At 40.8% G+C, this 19,547-nt stretch overlaps 2 protein-coding genes across 2 annotated transcripts; one reads left to right on the top strand and one right to left on the bottom strand.

The window, feature by feature from the left end:
* Positions 1-603: 603 nt before the first annotated feature.
* LOC110451143 lies at positions 604-8,893 on the bottom strand (the record flags this gene model as incomplete). Its single annotated transcript, XM_021499007.1, has 2 exons — positions 8,321-8,893; positions 604-752 (listed from the first exon to the last, which is right to left on the bottom strand). Coding segments are annotated over exons 1-2 (331 nt in total), but the record flags the coding sequence as incomplete, so codon positions are not given.
* A 1,650-nt stretch (positions 8,894-10,543) lies between these two features.
* Positions 10,544-18,781, top strand: LOC110451133 (mucin-5AC-like). The gene is made up of 5 exons (XM_021498997.1): positions 10,544-10,589; positions 14,941-15,241; positions 15,558-16,107; positions 16,836-17,127; positions 17,451-18,781. The coding sequence occupies exons 1-5, from the start codon at positions 10,544-10,546 to the stop codon at positions 18,779-18,781; spliced, it is 2,520 nt and encodes an 839-aa protein (XP_021354672.1).
* Positions 18,782-19,547: the final 766 nt, after the last annotated feature.

The following is a 19,547-nucleotide window of genomic DNA, read 5'->3' as shown; positions in this document are numbered from 1 at the left end:
AAACACGGCAGCATAACGGTAACATTGACTGGCTATGAGGTAACCCCGAATAGACGGCAGCATAACGGTAACATTGACTGGCTATGAAGTATATTATCGCTTCTCTGTAATCTTAAAGTACAGGTATCAGCTTAGTGATTGGTCAGTTCTTTGTTTTGTTAACCTGAAATCAATTAAGTGCTAACCGCGAGCCTTCCATTTTATCAGGACATGTTCCGGGGGTGCAGAACACATAAGTGGGCGACATCTCTGGAATTTCGAGCACAGGGTGCAATACGCAATCATAAAAATTCTTATTTCACACTGACAACGTCACATCAGTATTACCTTAAAAAAATGTTTTTGAAAAGTCGCATTGTTGCGACATTGTGTAAAAACAATAGACCTCGAACACGGAACGAAACGAATACTAATATTTCCGCTTTCATTCATTCAGATATCTCTATGAACAACATTGTTGGTGTGTTATTCGAATTCCCGCTGAACATTGATGTTGTATCCTTGTGTGTCGACAGCGTGGTAAATATTTTACTGCATTTTACACAAACGAAACGTTTTAAAGTGAGCCTCGTTTTGACGTCAGGAACACTGTTACCTACTTACATGATGCAGCATAGCAGGTTTGGGTTTCCATGGTAAGGTCTTGGACATAACGGCGGAGATCCTGAGGTCTCTCCACGACACTGGCGTCTATTGTTGGGAGCGTGTTCCAGCCCATCTCTCTCATAAAGTTCTGCCGTATCATGTGTAACCTGCAACAAACAACAAGAACATACGTAAGTTCTAACAAAACTGGACATCAAAGTGGAAGTCGATAAACTAGGGCAATATTTGAACAAAGAAATAATTACATGGAGTCCCTTGAAAAAGCAAAATAAGGTCAAAATGTCCTGAAAAGGTGATCATTTTCTGCTCTATCGACGATTGGTTTTATTTAACGTCATATTAACATGGACGTGCCTCCATGTGTAAGCGTGCTGGTGTGTTTGTGTGCTGGAGACAGGATATGTTGGCGTTATTCCCTCCTTGTAATAGCGCGGCTCTGATGTCGACTTTATAGTGCTATCTTACTGAAATACCATGCCAAAGGCACCCAGCACAGAATTCCGCCCGGTCACATTATACTGACAACGAGTGAACCAGTCGTTAAGCAGGGAATACCAACTACTATTTTAAGGACTTTGGTATGTCTCGAGCGCGGGTCAGAACCCATTGCCTTCCTCATCTGCCTCATACGATACATGCAGTGGGTAACAGCTGGTGTATTCTTTTCCCGACCCCCGGCCTACAGGGGAGTCCATCGACGACACCCGACATGTAAATCTTAGTCAAATCCAAGTAATGTGACGTCCTCAATCATCGACCTTTATACAACACCAGCTATTAGTAGGTATGTCTAATCATTGGGTATTGCCCAGAATGACAGTAAGAACATAATTACCTGCGTATTTGGTTCTCCCACAATACGTAAAGGGTGTTTAACGCGAGGGCATTTCACATGACAGCGTGATAGTACACTCGTCTGAATCACTACCGTTTGCTATATTGTTTCCTTCCTTTTACTCAAAGCATTTAACCATTATAAGAGAAGAAAACCCAAGGCAGAAAAACAAACATCATATTTTCATATTTGTCGCAAAAACAGACAAATCAAGGAGTGGCACTGCGGGGGGTGATTGACCTATTCTGTCTTAATCTCCAAGTTAAAGCCCAGTCTGAGGATCCTGTCGATCTAGACATTATATAATTATATAAATTAAGCGATTTTCTCCCGCCGTAAAAAGAAAATGTTTCGGCAAAAATGACAGTTTTTCTGCCAACCACACAGCTTTAAAATGGTGTCTCCAATTTATAGAAAAAAAGTATACTTTTGGATTGTTTTTATTGTGAAATGATAATGGCGAACTCTTTATTGGTAAAATTTTTAACAACATTTGTGTTTACTTATTTAATATATATTTACTTATCTATTCAATATATATTTAGAAACAGAATCACTGGATCTGTCATGCGTTGTGTTTTATTTTCATACGGTAAATATATTTATTTATTTATTTATTTATATATTGAGTCAGGGAGGGAGGGGGTGGATGTACAGTTTTGTAGAAACTGTGTGCTCGCATGTAACTTTTACCTCATTTCGATTTAAATCTGCAATTATCGAAAGCCCTAACACTAACCCTAACCCTAAGCGTCGGCTTACATCAGATTCGTTTTAGGAAAGTACTACCAAAGACACGCCTATGCTATATCGACCACATGTAGCGTTAAACATAGGAAGCAACTACATAGACTAAAGTACATTTAAGGAAGGTATTTTTAATTCTTAAAATAGCCAACATATGTTCCGATAAATAATCTAATATGTTTAACATCGACCATAAGGGAGATCTACAGCATTAGGATGCCAAATAGGTTCTATTAAATCTTAATCAACCTTGAATATCACGTCGTTATCTCTTGAAACTGAAAGACGTTAATATTCTATAAATAAGCGATTCCTAAAAAAGTCTACAAATATTGTATAAACGAAAGAAAAACAGTCTACTGTATGACACCGCAACAATTAATGCAATAACTAATCGTCTAAATAGAGCACGTGTGTTAAATAGAGCACGTGTGTTAAATAGAGCACGTGTGTTAAATAGAGCACGTGTGTTAAATACAAAAGCAACACGGTATTACGGACGTGTCATTGACACAATTATCACGTCACCTTACCACAGTGTATTATGGCATCACCATATTCAGAATCACTTTAGATACTTGAAACTTGGTGGGGTCGAGACCCGATCACTGTTGAAATCACAAATCAGATTAGATAAAATTACAGGTATTAAACTTTCTTTACAATATTTGCGAAATAAAGTCTATAAGTGTATTTTAATCACCCGGATGGTAGCGCGCAGGAGCCTTAATGTAGGAGGGCACCGGAGTACCCGAAGTAAACCACGTGGTAAGGCAGGTGACCCCATACATTTTCAAGTCGTTCCGAGAAATCGAATCCCGGTCGTCTTGATTAAAACTAAATCAGTCAACCAAATCAGGGTTCAGAAACCAATAAGTTTGAGTAAGACGTGCTTTACCTTCTGATTAGTACAGGTTTATTTTTTAACCATAGAAAAAAAGGATGAGAAAATTCAAATGCAAATATTGCGTTTACCAATCAAATAAAACGTCCAAGTTCAATGGGGTTGTTTACTCTAGCGTAGAACATCAGTGAATCATTGTATCGTATTTAAGGTCAGGCCCATCTGTAAGCTGTCTGTTCACACACTGCACTCTAAGGTCAGCCGTATCGATGTTACAGAGTAATGTCCGGCGGTTGACCCCTCGGACCAGGTCTTGAGTAGATACTAGCAGTAACAGGATGCTGCCTATTGGCTATTTTCCTTTGGTCAGTGGTCATTCTGACATTAACACTGTAGTAATCACAACACCCACAAATTAGGGATTTGTCATAGTCAATGTAATCCTACCTAACGACAACATATGTCAGACTTAATTAGGGAAAAGTTTACAGAATAGTTCTCAATCATTCTTATAACATATTCCTTATTGAATAATACACTCAATATATATTTAATATATAAATATTTGATATAGATATGTACAACATAGAACAGAATTATTTTAACGTAGTAAGTATGAAATATAAACCTTAACAGAATTATATAAACATCAATGTTTTGTGTAAATTGTGCTGTTAAAGGAAACGAATTATACTACAAAAACAACGACTAGATCATCTATTTGTTGACGAGAGGAACATTGCTATGTGACGTAGAGCGTTAATGTAGTAATCGTTTCTATGTCATTGTAAGGTCAATGATACCACTTCATTAGTACTTATCGCCAATAACATTTCGATTCAGATTATTTATCTTGAATTATTATCCCTTCTATATAGGAGATAAAACAACCTAAGGGAGTTTTCCTGGCTAAGAGTAACTTCCCTGACAAGTTATTTGTATATGCTTTGTGACCCAATAATTGGACACATATTATGATGCTGTGCCTGTACGGCAACACTGATAATGGTAGAGACGTCGGTGAAATAAGATATTCTATTTAATTATAAAAATAATGTAGGTTTTGCAAGATAAAGATTCCGAGGTCGACTCTTGCAGTTTCCATGATTTTTAATACAACAACTGCAATTGTGTAAAATGGACGGCAACATGTGACAACGACCTAACCAAGTATTACACAATGGTGACAATGGTAATACAACAGTTAGATTTGTTGATCCCTTTACCTAAGGCAGCATTGGGAAAACAAGTTTCCAAGAAAAGTCAATGCCCTTTTACAATAAAACATTAGGATATATATCAGTGGGCGTTAAACCTAGTTTATGTCAGTGTACGATTTCCTGCTACGTACAGCACAACAAGGTCGATGTGATTATTGAGTATACCAGAATTAGGAATTCACGCTCAACAAGCCGACTCATATGAGGTCAGCTCGCGACATTCTTTTTCTGTAACAACACGCCAAACGTTATCGAAGGCTTAATTGAAGTGCCAGGCCAAAGCCAATTAACGTGTGCACTATCTAAATATTCGGGCACATTCTATGCTCTTTGAACCTCAGAGTCATAAACTTATTTTGTACATTTCACGACGCCTCCCGGATCAGCGTGTACAAGGTTCATTACACTATGTTAAAGATTATACATTTCACGACGCCTCCCGGATCAGCTTGTAAACATTACACTATATGTTAAAGATTATACATTTCACAACGCCTCCCAGATCAGCGTGTAAACATTACACTATGTTAAAGATTATACATTTCACGACGCCTCCCGGAACAGCGTGTAAACATTACACTATGTTAAAGATCATACATTTCACGACGCCTCCCGGATCAGCGTGTAAACATTACACTATGTTAAAGAGTATACATGCTTCTCCTTTCTACAACAATGACCATTTAATACTATCGATGCAAAACGAAGATGTCAAAGTAAAAGTATTTTGTAAATTATACTGACACTGGCTATTGTCAAGTGTAATGACTGCACCGAAAGTCAACTAGAAAATTGAGATCAAATGTCGGGTTTTTTTTACGATAATAGTATATGATTTACGAGGTCGAGAAAATTAACTATCTGCAATCTTGACATTGTTATCCCTAAAACATATTTAAAATAATATATGGGAGAAAATGTTGGATGACTATGTTGTTATGGTGTAGAATTTCGTACTCTTCATATCAACGTATGATGATCTTCACTTAAAGGTTAAATATCCTTAGCTACATGTGTATTAATTACATACAACATCTTGTATGTGATAGATGAGGATAAGTCTACGTTATCATAATCATATACACGATAACCTGTACAGAGTAAAGACAGGTTTATATATGAACGACCGACAGATGTTTAGGGCTTGTAGTGCACCGCAGTGTAATCACAGTATTAATTAGTGCAAAGCTGAGTTTGTAGGTGTTTTTTGCAGTTAAACCAAATGTCGTTCCTTTTTATCCACTTATAATATAATCATGTACACCAGATTATCGCAATGTCACAGCTATTTTATCTAGACTTGACAGCCGGAAATAGTTTTCCGGTACATCTTTAATTCATTGTGTTTCCTGAATTTTGTCTATTTATTGGTTGATTGATTTATTCTTGTGTGTTTATACTTTACGTAAATATATATATCAATATAGCAAACCTCCTCTTGACTGCCGCGCTGTCATAGCACTGATTGCTAGGGACAACCATTAATAGAGTTCTTTTAAAATTATATTTTTATGCATTTTAATTTTTGTTATGTATTTGTTTGGATGCAGCGATGAGAACTGCATAGTTAAAAGATTAGTCCACTGTCCAGCAATAGTGTCAATGGCATATTGTTGTTACAATGTGAAAATCTATTACATATTTTCCATTACTGTTTTTGATGGTACAATCACTCCATGCTGTTTTGATATATACAATGAATATGTTATACAATATCATCCTGTCCAATGCATAATGATGCAAAATAAAGTTGACCTTTTTTGTCCTGCGAAGTTCAGCAGTGGTTACACGCAGCTGTGTTGTGTAAATAACTCTTTAGGTCTAGTACAAATAGTAGCAATCACTACTAGTTCAACAAGGATTTTTCTGTTACATTAAATTGTTTTAATAGTACAATTGTAATTGATTCGTATAGCTTCAGAATCATTGTACCACATTGTATCACCGAGCCCATACCTGAAATTGCGTCGTCAATTACAGGTTATTTGATATATATGTTAAAACAATAAAAAATAAACTCTGGAAGAATTAACAAAATGGGCATTAAACTGTATCGAAATTTTAATTTAGCATTAAACTGTATCGAAATTTTAATTTACCATTAAACTGTATTGAAATTTTAATTTAGCATTAGACTGTATCGAAATTTTAATTTATCATTAAACTGTATCGAAATTCTAATTTAGCATTAAACTGGATCGAAATTTTAATTTACCATTAAACTGTATTGAAATTTTAATTTAGCATTAAACTGTATCGAAATTTTAATTTAGCATTAAACTGCTTTCTGTTTGCATTCATTGTCAATAAGAATGTCAACTGAAAGTTACCAGTTCCACGAAGCAATTCAATACTTTTATTGCCTTTTTTTGTTATAATTTTAATCTCATTTCAACTTGAAAATAGTTCAAATAATTGTACGTACTTTTTTTGCTTGTTAAACTGTTAAATCACATGTTGCCCTAGTTTATCACATGTTGCCCTAGTTTATCACATGTTGCCCTAGTTTATCACTAGTTGCCATAGTTTTCTCGAATTTGAGTTCAAATGATGGTTCTGTTGACACTTCCGTATTCTCTTGCTGTGCTTGTTACGTAGAACATAGATGTTTCAGGAATGGCCAGTGGTAACCAACTGTACTAGTATGATGTCATAATAATGATGACGTCAACATGTTGTCCGTGGCCTATAGCTGATATGAATATCATTTGAAGGTTAATATCGTAACAATATCATAGAGGGATATATATATATACTTTTCAAATTACGATTCAAGACAGTAATTATATTTCAATTTCTTGTGTCTTGGCGGTTTTAATGAGCAAACACTTACATTTACCAGTAAAACGATAGCAATACATGATTTTGTCCAGTTACAGTACTGATATCATCACACACAACAGATAATTCTACTGTCTGTGGTAGCCAGTATATGTTTTTCACAAAGCAGAACGACGTGGTAAGTGGGCCATACAGATATGTAGTGAATATATTGGACTGAAAATTGTAACAGTTTGTCTCATTTAAAAGCGGCTTTTACGACAATTTTGATAACTGACAAAGACATACACCCTAAGCGACATCGTAGATGGCAAATTTGTCAAAGCACAAGAGAATTTCATCTTTAGTCAAAATACATTAACCGCTGATATACAACACACACTTTACCACCGATCTGGTGCATACATTTATGTATGAATAAAACCACTGATTTAATAATTAATATTGAGCAAATGCATCAATTGACTACAGTGTTAATACATCAATTAACTACTAAGTGAAAATATTATCATTGAGCGAATACACTAATCAATCTCTGTGCTCATACATTAATAATGAGTTTATACATTAATTGACCATTGTGCTAATATATTTTATTGAACTTACATATTAATTGACCAGTAAGACGATACGTTTATATTGAGCTTATACATTAATTGACCACAGTGTTAATACATTTTTGTTGAACTAATATATTAATTGACAAGTTCGATGATACGTTAATATTGAGCGAATATATTAATCAACTACTGAGTTAATACATTACTACTGAGCTAATACATTACTACTGAGTTAATACATTACTACTGAGCTAATACATTACTACTGAGTTAATACATTACTACTGAGTTAATACATTACTACTGAGCTAATACATTACTACTGAGTTAATACATTACTACTGAGCTAATACATTACTACTGAGTTAATACATTACTACTGAGTTAATACATTACTACTGAGCTAATACATTACTACTGAGTTAATACATTACTACTGAGTTAATACATTACTACTGAGCTAATACATTACTACTGAGTTAATACATTACTACTGAGTTAATACATTACTACTGAGCTAATACATTACTACTGAGTTAATACATTACTACTGAGTTAATACATTACTACTGAGCTAATACATTACTACTGAGTTAATACATTACTACTGAGTTAATACATTACTACTGAGCTAATACATTACTACTGAGTTAATACATTACTACTGAGTTAATACATTACTACTGAGCTAATACATATATTAACCATTGAGCTAACCAATACGAACATGTACTGACGGCGCTGAGCAAGGTCAACTCGTGGCGCGGTACTGGCCGTAGTATGTGATGTCGTAGGCTGGTCAGTCACTCCTAGCTGGACCATCGGCGTGGTAGTCGGGGGGTCACAGTAACACAAGAGCACGTGCAAACACAGAAAATGAAACACGCACGTGTAACGAAGTCCTAACATGATTGCTGTGTTCCGTTGCTTCACACACAGAACTAATGAACACTGAAACTGTTGCAGTCACGTGTTAAAAGGTGTCGTATTTTTTCTGTCGGAGTTTCTTTTATGTTTATCACTGGAATGCTTGCAACCAAAGTTGTCCTCACGAATTCACCAATAAAGTTGTAACAACAACAAAAATATAAAAAAATAGCTGCCTTTGAAAAAATATGGTCACTTTTTCTTCTCCAAGCGTAATTCTATTTAGTATTCCTCTTTAAAAGGAGTAGCTGATATTTTGTTGTTATAATTATCTTAACTGTCAGCTTGTGTATACAACAAGTAAAATCACTTCTGCTCTGCGCACTATTTAACGGTACATTGCAAGTTTTCAGCGAGTCCTAGTCTATTAACCTAACTCAAAGCTGGGGGTGTTTATGAATTAATACTCCCTAGGTCAAAGGTCATGTTGATTCCCGTGGCGCGAACATATTACTATTGGAGGTTCGGAACCCACACACATACAACCCACCACCAGCCCTACTCATAAACACGTGTCCAACCCACCACCAGCCCTACTCATAAACACGTGTCCAAACCACCACCAGCCCTACTCATAAACACGTGTCCAACCCACAACCAGCCCTACTCATAAACACGTGTCCAACCCACCACCAGCCCTACTCATAAACACGTGTCCATCTCACCCCCAGCCCTACTCATAAACACGTGTCCATCACCAGCCCTACTCATAAACACGTGTCCATCCCTCATCCCTCCCTTTCACCCGATTATTATCTAATTTCAAAAAAGATTAATAGACTGCCCCTTTTTAAACCAAAAGAGCAAAAATGTTTTTATTTGAATCAAATTAACATGTCTAGACCTATAATATACGGATGTTGTCTAAAAATATCTTTTCGACGTTGACGCAGTTTTCTTATCTCATTTGTGAACTCAAATTTATGGTCGCTTTCACATACTCAGACACTGAGATCGTCTGCAATCATTTTGCACTGAAAAATAACAAATCTTAATTGAAGATTATTATCTTGAACGATAGTGAAGAAGGCTGTATAACACAGACAGAAATGCCAGCATGTTATATCCTAACCTTGAAAGAAATTCCCAGACGATCAAACATTGTTTACGTAACAGGAGATAACAAATACGGGCATTTTACAATAAATATTATTCATCAGCATTTTCCGTTGTGTTGCCTCTAAACAGTAATTCTATAGTGATAATTATTGCTATCACGTATCCGTTATTTAGTCCCTTATTTTATAACCTAAACTGTTCTATTCAAAGCAGTACCAAATAAAGCAGTACCAAATAAACACCTGCGCTTGAATTTTTCCCCATCGGAAACTGTTCTCGTCTATCACGTCTATAAGTCATATTAAAAAATTGATATTAGTTTTAACCTGTTCCCTTCCAGTAATGGTATTCACATATCATTTTCTGGCAAAACTGGCTGTTGTATTATTCGATTAAACTGTTTTTTTTATAAGCGAACGAAACGACACAACACAGATTGTTAAAACGGAATTTTCTTTTGTTATTTTTAAAGGACTTATATGAATTGAAACGAATATAACTAACAATAATCCTGATTGCTTACAAAACAATACAAAATCAATAGAATACAAACAGGTAAAAAAACCTAATGTAAACTCAAACTCGGTAAAACTAAGGCACACTATATTAAATATTTACACGTAGACTATTTGTACAACATAATAGAATAATAAATCTCAAGGTATTCCGGAGAGGTAAGCATCGCCTGCTTTCCTGTTACACTCGCCATGTAAATAAAACTATAAAATCAACATTCTTACAGTTAAAGCAGAGGAAGTACAAAGAAAACAAAAAACACACTTATATGAATAAACTTAAAACGGCTTTTCATACTATACAAGAGAATATAATAGTTCCACATGAGATGCTGATAACCACCTTATGTTACCTACATCCTTTACCAACCTGCATCACTTGAAACTTTATGATTACAGATTCTCTGTCTGCCAACAACATCTATCGCGGAAATCGGTGTATTCGGATCATGACTATTGAACACCCTACGATATGTAAACACTGCTTGGAGAAAGGTAAGCTTGGAATGTTATTGTAAAAAATGGGGAAGTTCGAAAAACTGGACAGCGTCATTCTTACATGAATAGGTAAAGATCGGATATTTTGCTAAATGCGCCATCGCAAATCACGCTTGGAGGCTCGTAGGTAACATTATACCATCATACCTGTTAATAATGTGCATTCCTATACTTAATTTATTAACGGTGAGATATAAGTAGTATACGGTAATATTAGCAGGACGTACCAGTTTCACAAAGTAATAGTTCTAGTAACACACGGTAAAATACGTTCGTGTGTTAGATTTCTAAACGTTTTGATTATCAGTTCTTGATTTAAATAACTATATAACGAACAAGTATGACGGTAAACAAATCAAATCATCATCGTCTTTGAGGGCTTAAAATGACAAATTCACGGTTTTTGGTACAACAAATGTGGTCGTGGAAGTGTTGGGAACCCACACATGATCGAGTACCGGTCCCATAGCTTTAACACTGCTGTCATTACAAACGAGAAAGATAGCATTACAGTTAATGCCCGGAGCCAGGATTGACAAGGCCTTGGGGCTATGGAGGAAATCGGGAGAAAACCAAATCAGGTCAAAACCATGTAATGTTGTTTTATAAAGTATTTTACAATACCCATGCTCATCTTCAGAAATTGTTAGAGACAAAACTTGTATTACTTTATAATAACAATACATAAACGGCGTGAGATTATAACAAATGGTATCTAACGTTACCCGGGTGACGAGTAACCAAACTCTCGGACATTGTTTGAAAATTCCGTACAAACAAAACCATATGGGTATTCCTAGAAGGACACCTGTAAATTAAAGACAAAACAACCAGAAACAGTAGCAGTTTCAATAGCATCATCATCCAATTTGACAAAATAGCTTGGCAAAATGCGCGGCTTCAGCAAAAACATCACAGTTTGATACAGTTGTCAATAGTTACAACACTGTTTGATACAGTTGTCAATAGTTACATCACTGTTTGATACAGTTGTCAATAGTTACATCACAGTTTGATGCAGTTGTCAATAGTGACATCACGGTTTGATACAGTTGTCAATAGTTACATCCCGGTTTGATACAGTTGTCAATAGTTACACCGCAGTTTGATACAGTTTTCAATAGTGACATCACGGTTTGATACAGTTGTCAATAGTTACATCGCAGTTTGATACAGTTGTCAAAAGGTACATCACAGTTTGATACAGTTGTCAATAGTTACATCACAGTTTGATGCAGTTGTAAATAGTGACATCACGGTTTGATACAGTTGTCAATAGGTACATCACAGTTTGATACAGTTGTCAATAGTGACATCACTGTTTGATACAGTTGTCAAAAGCTACATCACTGTTTGATACAGTTGTCAATAGTTACATCACAGTTTGATGCAGTTGTCAATAGTGACATCACGGTTTGATTCAGTTGTCAATAGTTACATCACGGTTTGATACAGTTGTCAATAGTTACATCGCAGTTTGATACAGTTGTCAATAGTTACAACACTGTTTGATACAGTTGTCAATAGTTACATCACAGTTTGATGCAGTTGTCAATAGTGACATCACGGTTTGATTCAGTTGTCAATAGTTACATCACGGTTTGATACAGTTGTCAAAAGTTACATCACGGTTTGATACAGTTGTCAATAGTTACATCGCAGTTTGATACAGTTGTCAAAAGGTACATCACAGTTTGATACAGTTGTCAATAGTGACATCACTGTTCGATACAGTTGTCAAAAGTTACATCACTGTTTGATACAGTTGTCAATAGTTACATCACAGTTTGATGCAGTTGTCAATAGTGACATCACGGTTTGATACAGTTGTCAATAGTTACATCACGGTTTGATACAGTTGTCAATAGTTACACCGCAGTTTGATACAGTTTTCAATAGTGACATCACGGTTTGATACAGTTGTCAATAGTTACATCACGGTTTGATACAGTTGTCAATAGTTACGTCGCAGTTTGATACAGTTGTCAATAGTGAAATCACTGTTTGATACAGTTGTCAAAAGTTACAGCACTGTTTGATACAGTTGTCAACAGTTACATCACAGTTCGACACAGTAGTCAATAGTTACATCACTGTTTGATACAGTTGTCAATAGTTACATCGCATTTTGATACAGTTGTCAATAGTGACATCACTGTCTGATACAGTTGTCAAAAGTTACATCACTGTTTGATACAGTTGTCAACAGTTACATCACAGTTTGACACAGTAGTCAATAGTTACATCACTGTTTGATACAGTTGTCAATAGTTACATCACAGTTTGATACACGGTTTGATACAGTTGTCAATAGTGCCATCACAGTTTGATACAGTTGTCAATAGTGACATCACGGTTTGATACAGTTGTCAATAGTGACATCACAGTTTGATACAGTTGTCAATGGTGACATCGCAGTTTGATACAGTTGTCAATAGTGACATCACTGTTTGATACAGTTGTCAATAGTGACATCACCCAGTGTGACACACATATTAACTTGTAGATACTTTGGCGAGGGAACCAATAAACATGCATTTTGCTTTGTTTAAAATAAAACAGAGTGACCAATTAAATTTGTTAGAATATCAATTAACATACCGAGTATATATAATCGACCATTTCATGAAATGTTTAATGACATATTCAACTAAATACGCGTAGCTGCATGGTGTACTATATATTACGAAAAGCAAAAGTGCCTAAATTGAATTAAAATCATTCTTTTATTACAGTTTTATGTTTCAGACAGACACATCACCGTGCAAATAATCTCATTTGCAAAGTCCTCACCGTCAGATACGTCCTTTACTTGTAGTGGCAGGTTAGTTGAGTTCCTTTTACAAACAAATGGTTAGACTTTGAATATGTTGATCTTCACAATAGGACTGTTTATATCGTAGGAGTATTTGTTTCGCCTCTAATCCGCTTTATTCTAATTATAAAGTTAGCTTCGTTTATTTTCACGTCAGATGCGTTTCTTATCTCGCGAGATATCAGTCTTGAAAAGATAGGTGTTATCTGGTGTTGATAGATTCCCACGTATCCGCCATCAATCTTCATTCATTAAACGAAATGCAGCCGATAATACTTCTGGCGGGAAAATTGACCTGGCAAGATGCCAATCGAAACAGATCATCACCAATGAGAGAGAATTGTGGTGTTAGTAACACTCCAATCATGAGTATAGATTTATTTCTATATTCGTGTTTATCATTCACAACAAACCGGAACATTTCTATTCATATAAGGTCAATCATATGAGTTTAAAGTATGTATTTGCTTAAATTAACGTCTGTTTTACTTATCTATAAACGTTCCAAGACAACATTCGTACACCATTGCAGTGTCGGGACACAACACCATTAAAACAACACATGTTCAACTTATGTGTGTACCTCTGCAGAATGCTTAATTCCATACGTGATGATTATATTGTTTGGCAGTTTACAAAACTGTTTCACAACACTGATTTTGGACCAAACCAATAAGATTTTTACCAGATGAGACTGACCTTTTCGGACCAAAGACAAAACTATTTCATTTCATCCCGCATCATATATCTAACTCGTTAACTTAATTGTCTAATGAAGACACAGGCACGATTTGAAAGCATATTAATGGTATTTAACGTCGTAATTTTGACGTAATAAGATTGCGTTTGGAAAGTGCTCAGTGGATGATCTGAAAAACGTCCACCTGCGTAATGTATGATGGAAGTAAAACCTTTGTTTGTTGTAACTAAGTAAAATATTCATTGACTCTCTAAGTTCATCACTAAAAATACGAAGTAAAGGAACCCTTTTTTCATTTTTTACAGAATCATTGGACTGTTTCGTCCATGCATGACCCATCAGTAGTACAAAAACTGTCAAATGTTGAACGTCCGCGTCTAACACTTCCCAAAATAAATGTAGAAAAATAGGTAAAAATGGTAATGATCATATTATCTCCGTCACAAATTTAAAACCATTTGCTGTAGCAAAAAAATGAGTGTTGATCAAGAAAGATATTTAAGACAATTCCGGCTACAACGTCACGGCTAGCCTCGGGGACTGACGGTTCAGCTACAAGGTTACGGCTAACCTCGGAGACTGACAGTCCGGTTACAATGTAACGGCTAACCTCGGGGACTGACAATCCGGCTACAAGGTTATGGCTAACCTCGGAGACTGACAAAGGTTACGGCTAACCCCCGGGACTGACAGTCCGGTTACAATGTAACGGCTAGCCTCGGGGACTAACAGTCCGGCTACAAGGTTACGGCTAGCCTCGGGGACTGACGGTCCGGCTACAAGGTTACGGCTAGCCTCGGGGACTGACAGTCCGGTTACAATGTAACGGCTAGACTCGGAGACTGACAGTCCGGCTACAAGGTTACGGCTTACCTCGGAGACTGACAGTCCGGCTACAAGGTCACGGCTAGCCTCGGGGACTGACGGTCCGGCTACAAGGTTACGGCTAGCCTCGGGGACTGACAGTCCAGCTGCAAGGTTACGGCTAGCATCGGAGACTGACAGTCCGACTACAACGTCACGGCTAACCTCGGAGACTGAGAGTCCAGCTACAAGGTTACGGCTAACCTCGGGGACTGACAGTCCGGCTACAACGTCACGTCTAGCCTCGGAGACTGACAGTCCGGTTACAAGGTTACGGCTAGCCTCGGTTACGGCTAACCTCGGGGACTGACAGTCCGGCTACAAGGTTACGGCTAGCCTCGGAGACTGAGAGTCCAGCTACAAGGTTACGGCTAGCCTCGGGGACTGACAGTCCAGCTACAAGGTTACGTCTAGCCTCGGAGACTGACATTCCGGTTACAATGTAACAACTAGCCTCGGGGACTGACAGTCCGGCTACAAGTTTACGGCTAACCTCGGAGACTGACAGTCCGGTTACAATGTAACGGCTAGCCTCGGAGACTGACGGTCCGGCTACAAGGTTACGGCTAACCTCGGGGACTGACAGTCCAGCTACAAGGTCACGGCTAGCCTCGGAGACTGCCAGTCCGGCTACAAGGATACGACTTATCTCGGAGACTGACAGTCCAGCTACAAGGTCACGGCTAGCCTCGGAGACTGAGGGTCCGGATACAAGGTTACGGCTAGCCTCGGAGACTGACGGTCCGGCTACAAGGTTACGGCTAACCTTGGGGACTGACAGTCCAGCTGAAAGGTTACGGCTAACCTCGGAGACTGACAGTCCGGATACAAGTTTACGGCTAGCCTCGGGGACTGACAATCTGGCTACAAGGTCACGGCTAGCCTCGGAGACTGACGGTCCGGCTACAAGGTTACGGCTAACCTTGGGGACTGACAGTCCGGCTACGAGGTTACGGCTAACCTCGCAGACTGCCAGTTCAGCTACAAGGTTACGGCTAACCTCGGGGACTGACAGTCCGGTACCAAGGTTACGGCTTACCTTGGAGACTGACAGTCCGGCTACAAGGTTACGGCTCACCTCGGAGACTGACAGTCCAGCTACAAGGTTACGGCTAACCTCGGGGACTGACAGTCCGGTACCAAGGTTACGGTTAGCCTCGGGGACTGACAGTCCTGCTACAAGGTTACGGCTAGCCTCGGGGACTGACAGTCCGTCTACAAGGTTACGGCTACCCTCGGGGACTGACAGTCCAGCCACAAGGTTACGCTAACTTCGGAGACTGACAGTCCGGTACCAAGGTTACGGCTAGCCTCGGGGACTAACAGTCCAGCTGCAAGGTTACGGTTAGCCTCGGGGACTGACAGTCCGGATACAAGGTTACAGCTAGCCTCGGGGACTGACAGTCCTGCTACAAGGTTACGGCTAGCCTCGGGGACTGACAATCCGGATACAAGGTCACGGCTAGCCTCGGAGACTGACGGTCGGGCTACAAAGTTACGGCTAACCTCGGGGACTGACAGTTCAGCTACAAGGTTATAGCTAACCTCGGGGACTGATAGTCCGGTACCAAGGCTACGGCTAACCTCGGAGACTGACAGTCCGGCTACAAGGTTACAGCTTACCTCGGAGACTGACAGTCCAGCTACAAGGTTACGACTAACCTCGGAGACTACCAGTCCAGCTACAACGTTACGGCAAACCTCGGAGACTGACAGTCCGGCTACAAGGTTACAGCTAACCTCGGAGACTGACAGTCCGGCGACAAGGTTACGGCTAACCTCGGGGACTAACAGTCCAGCTACAAGGTCACGACTAACCTCGGAGAATGACAGTCCGGATACAAGGTTACGGCTAACCTCGTAGACTGACAGTCCGAATACAAGGTTACGGCTAGCCTGGGAGACTGACAGTCCAGCTACAAGGCTACGGCTAGCCTCGGAGACTGACAGTCCGGCTACAAGGTTACGGCTAACCTCGGAGGATGACAGTCCGGCTACAAGGTTACGGCTAACCTCGGAGACTGACAGTCCGGCTACGAGATTACGGCTAGCCTCGGGGACTGATAGTCCGGCTACAACGTCACGTCTAGCTTCGGAGACTGACAGTCCGGTTACAAGGTTACGGCTAGCCTCGAAGACCGCAGTCCGGCTACAAGGTTACGTCTAGCCTCGGAGACTGACAGTCCGGTTACAATGTAACGACTAGCCTCGGGGACTGACAGTCCGGCTACAAGGTTACGTCTAGCCTCGGAGACTGACAGTCCGGTTACAATGTAACGACTAGCCTCGGGGACTGACAGTCCGGCTACAAGGTAACGGCTAGCCTCGGAGACTGACAGTCCGGTTACAATGTAACGACTAGCCTCGGGGACTGACAGTCCGGCTACAAGGTTACGTCTAGCCTCGGAGACTGACAGTCCGGTTACAATGTAACGACTAGCCTCGGGGACTGACAGTCCGGTTACAATGTAACGGCTAGCGTCGGAGACTGACGGTCCGGCTACAAGGTTACGGCTAGCCTCGGAGACTGAGAGTCGAGCTACAAGGTTACGGCTAGCCTCGGAGACTGACGGTCCGGCTACAAGGTTACGGCTAACCTCGGGGACTGACAGTCCGGCTACAAGGATACGACTTATCTCGGAGACTGACAGTCCAACTACAAGGTCACGGCTAGCCTCGGAGACTGACGGTCCGGATACAAGGTTACGGCTAGCCTCGGAGACTGACGGTCCGGCTACAAGGTTACGGCTAACCTCGGGGACTGACAGTCCAGCTGTAAGGTTACGGCTAACCTCGGAGACTTACAGTCCGGATACAAGGTTACGGCTAACCTCGGGGACTGACAGTCCGGCTACAAGGATACGACTTATCTCGGAGACTGACAGTCCAACTACAAGGTCACGGCTAGCCTCGGAGACTGACGGTCCGGATACAAGGTTACGGCTAGCCTCGGAGACTGACGGTCCGGCTACAAGGTTACGGCTAACCTCGGGGACTGACAGTCCAGCTGTAAGGTTACGGCTAACCTCGGAGACTTACAGTCCGGATACAAGGTTACGGCTAACCTCGGGGACTGACAGTCCGGCTACAAGGATACGACTTATCTCGGAGACTGACAGTCCAACTACAAGGTCACGGCTAGCCTCGGAGACTGACGGTCCGGATACAAGGTTACGGCTAGCCTCGGAGACTGACGGTCCGGCTACAAGGTTACGGCTAACCTCGGGGACTGACAGTCCAGCTGTAAGGTTACGGCTAACCTCGGAGACTTACAGTCCGGATACAAGGTTACGGCTAACCTCGGGGACTGACAGTCCGGCTACAAGGATACGACTTATCTCGGAGACTGACAGTCCAACTACAAGGTCACGGCTAGCCTCGGAGACTGACGGTCCGGATACAAGGTTACGGCTAGCCTCGGAGACTGACGGTCCGGCTACAAGGTTACGGCTAACCTCGGGGATTGACAGTCCAGCTGTAAGGTTACGGCTAACCTCGGAGACTTACAGTCCGGATACAAGGTTACGTCTCACCTCGGAGACTGACAGTCCAGCTACAAGGTTACGGCTAACCTCGGAGACTGACAGTCCGGCTACGAGGTTACGGCTAACCTCGGAGACAGCCAGTTCAGCTACAAGGTTACGGCTAACCTCGGGGACTGACAGTCCGGTACCAAGGTTACGGCTAGCCTCGGAGACTGACGGTCCGGCTACAAGGGTACGGCTAACCTCGGGGACTGACAGTCCGGTACCAAGGGTACGGCTTACCTCGGAGACTGACAGTCCAGCTACAAGGTTACGGCTAGCCTAGGGGACTGACAATCTGGCTACAAGGTCACGGCTAGCCTCGGAGACTTACGGTCCGGCTACAAGGTTACGGCTAACCTTGGGGACTGACAGTCCGGCTACGAGGTAACGGCTAACCTCGGAGACTGCCAGTTCAGCTACAAGGTTACGGCTAACCTCGGGGACTGACAGTCCGGTACCAAGGTTACCCTTGACAGTCCAGCTACAATGTTACGGCTAGCCTCGGGGACTGACAGTCCGGCTACAAGGTAACGGCTAACCTCGGAGACTGCCAGTTCAGCTACAAGGTTACGGCTAACCTTGGGGACTGACAGTCCGGCTACGAGGTAACTGCTAACCTCGGAGACTGCCAGTTCAGCTACAGGGTTACGGCTAACCTCGGGGACTGACAGTCCGGTAACAAGGTTACGGCTAGCCTCGGGGGCTGACAGTCCAGCTACAATGTTACGGCTAACCTCGGGGACTGACAGTCCGGCTCCAAGGTTACGGCTAACCTCGGGGACTGACAGTCCAGCTACAAGGTTACGGCTAGCCTCGGAGACTGACAGTCCGGATACAAGGTTACGGCTAACCTCGTAGACTGACAGTCCGGCTACAAGGTAACGGCTAACCTCGGAGCATGCCAGTCCAGCTACAAGGTTACGGCTACCCTCGGGGACTGACAGTCCGGTACCAAGGTTATGCCTTACCTCGGAGACTGACAATCCGGCTACAAGGTTACGGCTCACCTCGGAGACTGACAGTCCAGCTGCAAGGTTACGGCTAACCTC

Source organism: Mizuhopecten yessoensis, unplaced genomic scaffold (assembly GCF_002113885.1).
Source record: "Mizuhopecten yessoensis strain PY_sf001 unplaced genomic scaffold, ASM211388v2 scaffold617, whole genome shotgun sequence".
NCBI classification, from domain to species: Eukaryota; Metazoa; Mollusca; class Bivalvia; order Pectinida; family Pectinidae; genus Mizuhopecten; species Mizuhopecten yessoensis.
The sequence above is the reverse complement of the archived record's forward strand: the minus strand, read 5'-3'. Positions and strand labels throughout refer to the sequence as shown.